Consider the following 12,381-nt stretch of genomic DNA (forward strand, 5'->3'; position numbering starts at 1 on the left):
GGCCACACCTCAAGTACTGTGTCCAGTTCTGGGCTTCTCACCATCAGAAGGACATTGAGGTCCTGGAGCGAGTGCAGAGAAGGGCAACCAGGCTGGGGAAGGGGCTGGAGGGCAAACCCTCTGAGGAGCGGCTGAGGGAGCTGGGGCTGTTTAGCCTGGAGAAGAGGAGGCTGAGGGGAGACCTTCTCCCCACCTCCAACTACGTGAAGGGAGGTTGTAGAGAGGTGGGCGATGGTCTCTTCAGCCAGGTGACAGGAGATGGGACAAGGGGCAATGGCATGAAGCTGTGCCAGGGCAGGGACAGATTGGACATTAGAAACAAATGTTTTCCTGAAAGAGTTGTCAGGGCCTGGAACAGGCTGCCCAGGGAGGGGGTTGAGTCACTTTCCCTGGATGTGTTCAAGGAAAGGGTAGATGAGGTACTTGGGGATCTGGTTTAGCTTAGGATGGGAATGGTTGGACTTGATGATCTTCCAAGGTCTTTTCCAACCTTGTGATTCTGTAAGAATATTGTGCATGTTAGTTGCAGAAACTTAGATAACACTTGTTTTGCTATGGTGGTACTTAATCATGTAGATGTATTAAGCAATAGTTTGCCACAATTGATTTTAAAAATGGGATAGATTTTGTTTGTATTAACAAAGCATCATGAATTCTTTTTTTTTTTGTAGGTATGACTTGGAAGTTGATAAAAGTAAACGATCAGCAATCAAAAAAATAACAGAACGAGATGATGCAGCAGGTAAAACGCTGGTGCTGTGTGTTTCCAAAGTCATATCGCTGAATGCCAGTGTATCTCCTAGCAACAGCAGTAAGAATGTGGAAAGTAAAAATGCAGCAGCAATAATTGAAGTTACTGATGGCTGGTATGGAATTAGAGCTCTTCTGGATCCACCTCTCAAAGCTTTCTTACGTAGAAGGCGGCTGACTGTTGGTCAGAAGATCATAGTACATGGAGCAGAACTTGTTGGCTCTCAAAATGGATGTACTCCACTGGAAGCCCCAGATTCTCTTATGTTAAAGGTAAAGCAAAGTATTCATTCAGCTTGATTGGATGGGACTGAGAGTTGTGATGCTATTTAGTTGAGCCATACTTTGTAAACAGAAGGTTTTGTCAAAGGTTAATAACCAGATTTGTAAAACATGGCACAAAGTAGCTGACACTATTCAATACAATTGGAGGAGAAGTTTTATAATACACATTTTTGTTATGTGTTTTGACAGCTCCAACTCCTTATTTGATTAAGCACCGAGATACAAAAAGTGCTTCCCCATCACAAACAATATGGAAGCTGGAGGAAGAATGTTGGGGGAGCAGTGGGGAAGCAGGTTGTGAGAGGGTGGATTTGGGAAGCAGGCTCTTGATTTATTCGAGGATGATTCAAGTGCTAGGTGAAGTCTCAGCAAAAAAAATCTTCCTCTTCTGGTATAAAGCAATGGCTTCTCATAGATGCTCATTTCTTAGAGAATTTTAATTCACCAGATTTTTGGTCCCTGTTTAAAGTACCTTCTTCTGTGTGGAAAAAAAAACCCTTTAAAATGTGTGTTCAGGTGCAAAAATGAGATATTCTTAGTGAGGTCAGTGTGAAAGACTATTTCCTATTTCAAAAAAAAAAGGTTGGCTATCTTTTTGACCTACCAGTGACAATATTTCATGCAGTGTTTTTAACCCCTTCAGATTTCAGCCAACAGCACTCGGTGTGCAAGGTGGGACGCCAAGCTAGGATTTCATCGGGACCCCAGGCCTTTTCCTTTACCTTTGGCATCGCTTTACAGTGAGGGTGGTGCAGTGGGGTGCATTGATGTGCTTGTCCAAAGAACTTACCCTATGCAGGTATGCTATGAGTATTTTCTGAATGTTAAGGGGTTCTATGAGATCTGAATTATATTAATTGCTTTATCATTCCTCAAATCAGACATAACAAAGCTAAAAAAATTAAGTACAGGTACCTTTATGTGTAAAATGAATGGGAATGGTTCTTGCAGTCGGTGTGTATTTAATATTTCAGGACTTGGAGTATCCTGCTGTGAGAAGAATTTGAGTTTGTGCTCAGTACCCTCTGGTTGGATTTGCTTTCAGCTTCAAAAAGCCAGAAATAATTTCATTTCAGTTCTGTAATCTAAACTGTACAGCACAGACAGTTTCAGCTCCAAGTAGAAGTGAAACCCATTTTTTTCTGATTAACATACATAACCCTGCAAAGAAGTGAATATTTACAGTCATTGGTAAGATTATGTTTTCTTACATGTAACCAACAGTACTGGGTAAGTTCTAGTATTTAAAAATATTGCTGAAAATACAATGTGATTATTATGTAAAACAGAATGAAGATCTTCTAAATACCACTTGATATCCAGATGTTTTAAATACAGTCAGATTTCACTGTAGCCACTAGCTTTTATGACAGTACCAACTACAGAAACAATTTACCAATGACCTGGATGAAGGGATTGACTGCTCCCTCAGTAAGTTTGCAGATGACACTAAACTAGGAGGAAGTGTTGATCTGCCTGAGGGTAGGGAGGCTCTTCAGAGGGATCTGAACAGACTGGACTGATGGGCTGAGACCAACGGGATGAAGTTTAACATGGCCAAGTGTAGAGTGCTGCACATGGGACAGAACAACCCCCTGCAGCGCTACAGGCTGGGGGAGACTGGCTGGAGAGCTGTCAGGCAGAGAAGGACCTGGGGGTGTTGGGTGACTGCAGGCTGAATAGGAGCCAGCAGTGTGTCCAGGCGGCCAAGAAGGCCAATGGCATCTTGGCTTGTATCAAAACCAGTGTGGCCAGTAGGTCTGGGGAGGTAATTGTGCCCCTGTACTGGGCATTGGTGAGGCCACACCTCGAGTGCTGTGTCCAGTTCTGGGCTCCTCACCATCAGAAGGACATTGAGGTCCTGGAGCGAGTGCAGAGAAGGGCAACCAGGCTGGGGAAGGGGCTGGAGGGCAAATCCTCTGAGGGAGCTGGGGGTGTTGAGCCTGGAGAAGAGGAGGCTGAGGAGAGACCTTCTCACCACCTACAACTACCTGAAGGGAGGGAGGTTGTAGAGAGGTGGGCGATGGTCTCTTCAGCCAGGTGACAGGAGATGGGACAAGGGGCAATGGCATGAAGCTGTGCCAGGGCAGGGACAGATTGGACATTAGAAACAAATGTTTTCCTGACAGAGTTGTCAGGGCCTGGAACAGGCTGCCCAGGGAGGGGGTTGAGTCACCTTCCCTGGATGTGTTCAAAAAAAGGGTTGATGAGGTACTTGGGGATATGGTTTAGGATAGGAATGGTTGGACTTGATGATCTTCAAAGGTCTTTTCCAACCTTGTGATTCTGTGATATTTTTGTTAGTGATTATTCCTCTTAATGTTACAGTTTAACCAGGATGCAGCTTTCAGTTTACCATAACTTTTTGCATTGCATGTTACACTTGGCACCTACATGTAGGGGTTTCCTTTAATTGCTTCCTTTCTAAAGCCTTGTATCTCTTTGTCAGTGTGGAATGAATTCTGCAGAGGTAATAGCAGCACTCTTTGCTTGGGATCGTTACTTTGGTATTTAGATCATTGCTTTAGTGGAGGAAATTGCTGCAGTTATTGTGACAACTGCTTGATAGAACTAACCTTTATTCAGGCCCTGCAAAGGGGGCTGTAATCTGTAACTGCATCTCAGTGAATGGCTTCCAGGCTGGGGGCAGGTGGGAAGTGCTGCTTTGTATAGCAGCAGTCTCTATACCAAGAGACTGATGGAGCTAATGTGACTGGGGTGGTGGTTGTTCTTAAAACACTGAGACTCTTGCTCAAACCTACTAAAATGATGGGAAGACTTGAGCTATCTGTATCCTTTATACCTCAAGGGTCAAAGAGTGTAGGAATAGCAGTAATCCTAATTAAAGGCCTCAGACTGTTAATACTGGAGGGAAATACGTGACATGCAGCTAATGAGGCAGGCAGAGGCTAATTCAGCAATTCAGTGCTGTGTAAGGATCAGTCCTTCAACCCTTCCTTGTCCTGCTCTTGCTATACTATTGCTGCTTTTCTGTTGTAAACCTGGAGCTCATCTGAACCTGTTGCTTAGCTAATTTAATTCACTAAATCAGGAGTAACTAAATAATTTAAAAGAAATCCCAAACCAAAACAACAAAAAACCCAAACAAAACAAAAACCTCCCTCCTATCCCTCCTACAATAAACCATTGTCTATTGAATTAAACTGATGTGATCTGATGAGGTCAGATTCATGCTGGAGCCAGTGCAAGGGAGAAGATGGAGCTGTGCACCAAGGAAGAAGGGAAGGGGCCACTTTCAGCAGCAGTGACCTCTTTGGCTTTACCCGTCTCTTCAAACCAGACACATCAGGCAGGGTAGTGGCTGAGGCTGCAGCTCTACAGAGTCATTTCAGGCAGGAAAAGTTGAAGAGCATCTGCAGAACAACATCATAGTTCTTTTACAGCATCTAATCTGGCCTGTTAAAACACACAGTGCAGGTGATGTGAAAAGATAAATTGGGTCAAATGCATTTCTGGTGTATTTTTAAGCTTTGAGTTTGAGGGCTTGTGTCTTAATGTAGCTACCAGTGGGATCCAGATATCTTCTAAATCACATCACTCATACCTATTGCTTTAAGTTGTGGCTTCTGCAGCTGTTACATCAGCAGGTCAAAGGAGGTGATCCTCCCGCTCTACTCTGCCCTGGTCAGGCCCCACCTCAGTATTGTGTCCAGTTCTGGGCTCCCTGGGATAAAAAAGACAGGGATCTCCTGGAGAGAGTCCAGAGGAGGCTACAAAGATGATGAAGGGCCTGGAGCATCACCCCTCTGAGGAAAAGCTGAGTGAGCTGGGACTGTTCAGCCTGGAGAAAAGACTAAGGGGGGACCTTATGAATGTTTATAAATATCTGAAGCAGGGGATGCAGGGGGAATGGGCAGCCCCTTTTCAGTGCTCTGTGGAGACAGGACAAGGGGCAATGGCTGCAAGTTGGAGCACAGGAAGTTCCACAGCAACATGGGGAAGAACTTTTCCCCAGGGAGGGTGCCAGAGCCCTGGGACAGGCTGCCCAGGGAGGTGGTGGAGTCTCCATCTCTGGAGAGATTCCAGCCCCGTCTGGACGCCTGTCTGTGCAATATGAGCTGGGGAGCTGCTTTGGCAGGGGGGTTGGACCCCATGATCTCTCCAGGTCCCTTCCAACCCCAATGATTCTATGATCATGCAGTTTTGATTACTGCTCTGTTCTATCTGTATGTTTTTAAGTGAAGATTTGCTAACCAACACTGTGGGGCTTTGCCTTTTATCTCTTACACTGAAAGAACTTACAATCTGTTCATTTCTAAAGCGTTTTTGCATATCAGTGAGTATTAGAAGGAAGCCAGATGAGGTTAAAATTAAAAGAAGTCTTGTGTTTTTTGTTTGAATCTTTTCATTTCAGTGGGTGGAAAAGACATCAGCTGGTTCGTATGTGTTTCGCAACAGCAGAGCTGAAGAAAGGGCAGCTGCAAAGCATGCAGGGGATCAACAAAAGAAACTGGAAGCTCTGTTTGCAAAAATCCAAGCAGAATATGAAAAGCATGAAGGTAAAGCTTTCACTGTTTCAGAACACATAGTAGGAACACAAAATCTTTCTTGGCATTTACAGAAGGGTTTAAAGAAACTGGCAAAATCTTATCTGGTGGTAGAGAAGCAGAGATAGGGTGTTGAGTTGTTTTCTTTGTAGTTTTTGTGCTGCATTGTTTTAGGGTTTTTACTTCCTATGCCTCAAGACCTTTCAGGACAAAAGAGTTACATACTTATTTGCTTGGAAACTCTTCCTGAACATGCTGTTAGCCAGGCTACCCAGGGATGTGGATGAGTCACCTTACCTGGATGTGTTCAAAGAAAGAGTAGCTGAGGTACTTAGGGATCTGGTTTAGCTTAGGATGGGAATGGTTGGACTTGATGATCTTCAAAGGTCTTTTTCAACCTTGTGATTCTGTAATATATATATTAGTCCTGATATAAAAGTGGTTTATACTTTTATTCTGCTAAGACCCAAGTACTACCATGCTTCTTACATAATTGTTTGTCCTTCACTTGTAAGGTGTATTGCTGTACTCCAACATCATGTTTTTGGTTTATTTATATTTTTCCTGACAGAAAGAACTAGCAGCAGAGCACCAAGATCACACATAATCACCAGACAGCAAATCCATAACTTGCAAGATGGTGCAGAACTTTATGAAGCAATTCAGAATGCATCTGATCCTGCCTATATGGAGGTAACTGTAGATCCTACTGGGCTACCTTGGAAACGCTTGTGGAGTAATTCCAAATTTAGTAGCTCCTGCTAAAATCAACTGTGAAATTAATATTTACTTTTGGAACCTAATGAGGTCTTTCTACAGTATGCCCATTGCTAAATAAACTTAAGATTAAAATTCGTGAAGATGCTTTCATGAAAGCTTCTTGAAAGAGATGAATAATAGCTTGAGATTGTAAAACAGAGTAAGTTATCCTGATATAAAAATACAGGATATAGCAGAATTAAAAGTTAGTGTTACTTGTTTTTATGTTTTCTCTTGCATACAGGACAACTAAATGCATCTTGTAAGTCCTGAGTTTCACACACTCTTGAATGCTGTTCACTAAACTGTTTCGATGATCACATTGTCTTTGCTCTCTACACTTCCAGTTCAATTTTTAAGTGTTTATGGCTTTATTACTAAGATGCAGGGGATAAGTCTCTGCCAATTGTTATAAATGAACTGCATGCCTTGCCTTTTGCAAGTCAGTACTGGGCACTGGTGAGGCCACACCTCGAGTGCTGTGTCCAGTTCTGGGCTCCTCACCATCAGAAGGACATTGAGGTCCTGGAGCGAGTGCAGAGAAGGGCAACCAGGCTGGGGAAGGGGCTGGAGGGCAAATCCTCTGAGGAGCAGCTGAGGGAGCTGGGGGTGTTTAGCCTGGAGAAGAGGAGGCTGAGGAGAGACCTTCTCACCACCTACAACTACCTGAAGGGAGGGAGGTTGTAGAGAGGTGGGCGATGGTCTCTTCAGCCAGGTGACAGGAGATGGGACAAGAGGAAATGGCATGAAGCTGTGCCAGGGCAGGGACAGATTGGACATCAGAAACAAATGTTTTCCTGCAAGAGTTGTCAGGGCCTGGAACAGGCTGCCCAGGGAGGGGGTTGAGTCACCTTCCCTGGATGTGTTCAGAAAAGGGTAGATGAGGTACTTAGGGATCTGGTTTATCTTAGGATGGGAATGGTTGGACTTGATGATTTTCAAAGGTCTTTTCCAACCTCTTGACCCTGTGATTCTATGATTCAGGGTCCCTGACTGTCATACAGCCACAGAGTCTGTGATTTGTATTGGAGAAAATGTTAGGTGCATGTGTGGTGCTACATGTAAAGGGATCTGGTTCTTGAAGGCTTGGTCAGAAAGGCACCACTACTGATGCCTTCTAGTGTCACCCACTGTGTCAGCTCAGAGATGGCAGCCTGATGAGAGGGGCAGCTCTTCTTTCCTTCTTACAGAAGTTTTTTCTAGTATTTCTTTCTTACAAAACAGGCAAGTGTGCCTGTTATGTGAAATATTCACCTCAGTTTTGCATTCTTAAGCTTCACACTAATCATCATATCAAAGCAGTGTCTATGTAATACTTACACACCAGAGTACCAGCTGAGTACCAGTCGGGACTGCCGACGCCCATTGTGTTACCATACCTCAAGTGTATATCAGATGGATAATAAATTGCTTGTAACAGATGAACACTTAAGAGGCTGTCCAAAAATCCTGATGGGGTTTCTTTGATTAATAAAATGATACTGGGCACATTTTCTCTTGGGTATAGGGGTATCTCAGTGAGGAACAATTAAAAGCTTTGAATGCGCACAGGGAGTTGATGAATGAGAAAAAGCAAACTCAGATGCAAGAAGAATTCAAGAAGGCTTTAGAGTCAGCAGAACTGGAAGAAAATGGATGTTCCAAAAGAGATGTCTCTACTGTATGGAAATTATGTGTGGTAGACTACAGAAAGCAAGAAAATCATAAAGGTTAGTAACTGGAAAATTATAAAGAACCTCTGTCTAAATGTTGTAACTGGCCAAGGCAGCAGGTGGATTTGAAGAGTTTCCAAACAGTGTCCTAGCTTGCACATTAGTATTTCCAGTTTTACTTGGTTATCAGTTTAGGGCTTTGGAGTGGGAAGGGAGTAGTGGTGTGGATTTATGTTGTTTAAAAGCCTTCAAACCAGTATTGCACAACTAATACATCTTAATTTGCTGTTGTCAGGAGTGCTGCTGAGTATCTGGCGTCCACTGCTAGATGTTTGTTCGCTGCTCAAGGAAGGCAGTCGGTACAGAATCTACCAGCTGTCAACATCACAGTCCAGAGGAAGATCAGACTCAGCAAACATACAATTAACAGCCACAAAGAAAACTCAGTACCTACAACTGCCAGTAAGTGTTTTACCTACGTAAAGATGTATCATTAAAATGTACCACAGTCCCCTCTACTCTGCCCTGGTCAGGCCCCACCTGCAGTATTGTGTCCAGTTCTGGGCTCCCTGGGATAAAAAAAACAGGGATCTCCTGGAGAGAGTCCAGAGGAGGCTACAAAGATGAGGAAGGGCCTGGAGCATCTCCCCTGTGGGGAAAGGCTGAGTGAGCTGGGACTGTTCAGCCTGGAGAAAAGAAGACTAAGGGGGGACCTTATGAATGTTTATAAATATCTGAAGTATGGGATGCATGGGGAATGGGCAGCCCCTTTTCAGTGGTCTGTGGAGACAGGACAAGGGGCAATGGCTGCAAGTTGGAGCACAGGAAGTTCCACAGCAACATGGGGAAGAACTTTTCCCCAGTGAGGGTGCCAGAGCCCTGGGACAGGCTGCCCAGGGAGGTGGTGGAGTCTCCATCTCTGGAGAGATTCCAGCCCCGTCTGGACGCCTGTCTGTGCAATATGAGCTGGGGAGCTGCTTTGGCAGGGGGGTTGGACCCCATGATCTCTCCAGGTCCCTTCCAACCCCTATGATTCTACCACTCTTTATAAGTAAAGACTTTAAAGGTTTGTGTTTCCTCAGGTATCACAGGAGATGCTGGCACAGATTTTCTCTCCAAGAAAAGCTCTAAAATTCACCAGTTTATTTGATCCTTTTTTTAAGCCACCATGTGCTGAGGTTGATTTAGTTGGAGTTGTAGTTTCTGTCACCAGAACAGGTATGTTGTGGACCTACATTCATGTCTTTCAACTGAATAAGCACTAAACTTTTTATTTCAGAAGTCAAAATGATCTTGGTGTCATACCTGCATCTTAGGCCTGTGAAGCCCATTAATACAGCCCATCATTGGGCTGTGATGTGCTGACAGATAGTCATTATATGTTTATTTGCTCGGGGATGGTTTAGTAAAGGAGGATGTGAGCAGAAGAGCAGTTTTTCTTCAGTTCCTTCCCTTTGATCTTGACAGGCAGGAAAGGTGGGCCTGGGTGAACCTAATGAGGTTCAACACTGCCAAGTGTCAGGTGTTGCACTTGGGCTGGAAGAATCCCAGACACAGATACAGACTGGGAGAAGAGCTCCTGGAGAGCAGTCCTGCTGAGAAGGACATGGGGATTGTGGTGGATGAGAAACTTCACATGAGCCAGCAGTGACTCTTGCAGCTCACAAGGCCAATGGGATCCTGGGCTCCATCAGCAGAGGGGTGGCAGCAGGGACAGGGAGGGGATTGTCCCTCTCTGCTCTGCCCTGGGGAGGCCCCATCTGGAGTCCTGTGTCCAGAGCTGGGGCCCCCAGTACAAGAAAGATGGGGAACTGTTGGAGAGGGTTCAGAGGAGCCACAAAGATGATCAGAGGGCTGGAGCAGCTCCCCTATGAAGAGAGGCTGGGGGAGCTGGGCTTGTTCAGCCTGGAGAAGAGAAGGCTGTGGGGGGACCTCATTGCAGCCTTCCAGTCCCTGAAGGGAACATACAAACAGGAGGGGAATCAACTTTTTTGAAGGGTAGACACTGGCAGGACAAGGGGGATGGATTAAAACTAAAGGAGGGAAGGTTTAGATTAGATCTTAGGGGGAAGTTTTTTCCAGAGAGAGTGGTGAGGGGCTGGAACAGGCTGCCCAGAGAGGTGGTGAGTGCCCCGTCCCTGGAGGTGTTCAAGGCCAGGTTGGATGGGGCCCTGGGCAGCCTTGTGTAGCTCCAGGCCTGGAGGTTGGTGTCTCTGCCTGTGGCAGGGGGGTTGGAGCTCTGTGATCCTTGGAGTCCCTTCCAGCCCAGACCATTCTATGATTCTAAAGGTGGATGTGAGTTGTCATGTGTTCAGCACGTGCAGAAACATGTATGTGAGCTCCTCCTGCAGTGAACAGTGTCATGGTATGAGTAGAACCCAGGCCCTGGAGCTCATGTGTAGATAATCTGCCTAGTAGAAATGAAAAGTACCATAAAAAAACATATTATGGAGTGTGGGGTTTTTTTAAGCACTGGAACACAGACTTTGAGTTACTTTCTGTAATCAGAAGGGAGATAGTGCAGAATATGAATGAGGCATTAAATATCTGTCACCATGCACAGAGGCCACTAAGTTATATCTATGAATTCTCTTCCAAGATGAGAATGATTTTATTTTTTTAACAGATACAAATAGTTGTGATCACCCTTTACTTAAAAGTTAAAATTTTAATTCAGACTTTTTTTCTTGCTTTTAGGTTTCACTACCACAGTGTACTTATCTGATGAAAGCTATAATTTGGTGGCAGTGAAGATCAGGACAGATCTGAGACACTTTGCCATTGAAGATATAGTTGTTTGCTCTTCATTCATTTCTGTCAGCAACCTTCAGTGGCAATCTGAATCCAGATCACAGATTCCTGTGCTGTTGGCTGGAGATCTTTCAGTGTTCTCAGCCAGCCCAAAGGAAAACTATCTTCAAGAGAAGGTTAATGAACTGAGAAGTATGATAGAGGTAAAACTGCAGATTTTTATTCAGTGATCAGTTTTAGTTACTGCTTTGTTATGTTCTTTGCCAAAAAGTCTGTTAGTACTAATAAATCTTTAAAACAAGTAGTGCACATAATGTCAATTTGAGAGGATTTTCTGGGAGAGGAAGTAGGGTATTAATGCATTTTTTTCCTGCAGATCCTCCCTATCCCTATTTTTTTAATTATTAATTATTATTATTTTTCAATTCAGTTCAACCAATGCTGCCTGTAGGATGAGCCACAGAATCTTCTCTGCCTTGCAAAAAATATTTTACCTGTCAGCAGGGAATCTGTCATGGACAGTTTGGCTCTAGCCTTTTAAAAATCAAAATTTAGGGCCACAAAGATGATCAGAGGGCTGGAGCAGCTCCCCTACAAAGAGAGGCTGGGGGAGCTGGGCTTGTTCAGCCTGGAGAAGAGAAGGCTGTGGGGGGACCTCACTGCAGCCTTCCAGTCCCTGAAGGGAACATAAAACAGGAGGGGAATCAGCTTTTTCAAAGGGTAGACACTGGCAGGACAAGGGGGATGGATTAAAACTAAAGGAAGGAAGGTTTAGATTAGATCTTAGGGGGAAGTTCTTTACAGAGAGAGTGGTGAGGGGCTGGAACAGGCTGCCCAGAGAGGTGGTGGATGCCCCGTCCCTGGAGGTGTTCAAGGCCAGGTTGGCTGGGGCCCTGGGCAACCTTGTGTAGCTCCAGGCCTGGAGGTTGGTGTTCCTGCCTGTGGCAGGGGGGTTGGAGCTCTCTGATCCTTGGGGTCCCTTCCAGCCCATGCCATTCTATGATTCTATGATTTACTGTCTTGCTCAGTTGAACTTATTCAGTGTGCTGGTTTATCTGTTATTTCAGTTTTCTAGCTGTGCTAAAACATGTCTGGTCATGCATTCTGACTTACTGAAAAATAAGTATGAATACAAAATGATCTATTTTTTTGCTGTTAAGAATAGAAGGAAGGTATGATATTCTATGAGTCCCTCCACAGACAGTGCAGCAGTCTTCTAAGCTGGTGGTTTGATATAAAATAAACTTCTAGTGGGATTATAATGAGAAAACAAAGTCTGAAATACTTTGTGAGCATACAGTAGTTAATTTGCCAAGCAACTCTTCTGTGTTGTTATTTGTTCTCCCTTACAGAACGTGGCCTCCTTCTGCTCTGATGCAGAAAGTAAACTGATGCGTTTGCTACAGGGAAGTATCTCCCTTCCCCAGAGTTTAACTAAAAGATGTGGCTTGGAATGGCCCTCTCCTTCCTTCAGCCCAGGTCTTCATGCAGAGGACAGAAGTTTGGTAAGCTTCTGGTAATTAGCATTGTGTTTGTGCTGGCAGTATACACAGTAAGGGTGTAAGCATGTTTTATACTGTAGTGGTGGTGGATGGTCCTGCTTCTCAGCCCATAGGTTGTCTGTCTGCAGGGCAACACAAGCTGATGAGAGACTTTCTCTGCATGTGGGTTTGTAT

The 12,381-nt window shown here is 44.5% G+C and overlaps 1 protein-coding gene across 1 annotated transcript in view; it reads left to right on the forward strand.

The window, feature by feature from the left end:
• The window catches only part of BRCA2 (BRCA2 DNA repair associated), a 41,155-nt gene that overhangs the window by 25,917 nt on the left and 2,857 nt on the right, over window positions 1–12,381 (forward strand). The window contains exons 17-25 of the mRNA XM_084272580.1: window positions 672–1,023; window positions 1,679–1,834; window positions 5,411–5,555; window positions 6,115–6,236; window positions 7,810–8,011; window positions 8,250–8,416; window positions 9,037–9,172; window positions 10,652–10,908; window positions 12,058–12,210. Of these exons, the coding sequence (XP_084128706.1) occupies window positions 672–1,023; window positions 1,679–1,834; window positions 5,411–5,555; window positions 6,115–6,236; window positions 7,810–8,011; window positions 8,250–8,416; window positions 9,037–9,172; window positions 10,652–10,908; window positions 12,058–12,210 (1,690 nt within the window). The remainder of the gene's footprint in view (window positions 1–671; window positions 1,024–1,678; window positions 1,835–5,410; window positions 5,556–6,114; window positions 6,237–7,809; window positions 8,012–8,249; window positions 8,417–9,036; window positions 9,173–10,651; window positions 10,909–12,057; window positions 12,211–12,381) is intronic.

This window comes from Gallinula chloropus (assembly GCF_964237585.1).
Source record: "Gallinula chloropus genome assembly, chromosome: 1".
In the NCBI taxonomy this organism is placed as follows: Eukaryota; Metazoa; Chordata; class Aves; order Gruiformes; family Rallidae; genus Gallinula; species Gallinula chloropus.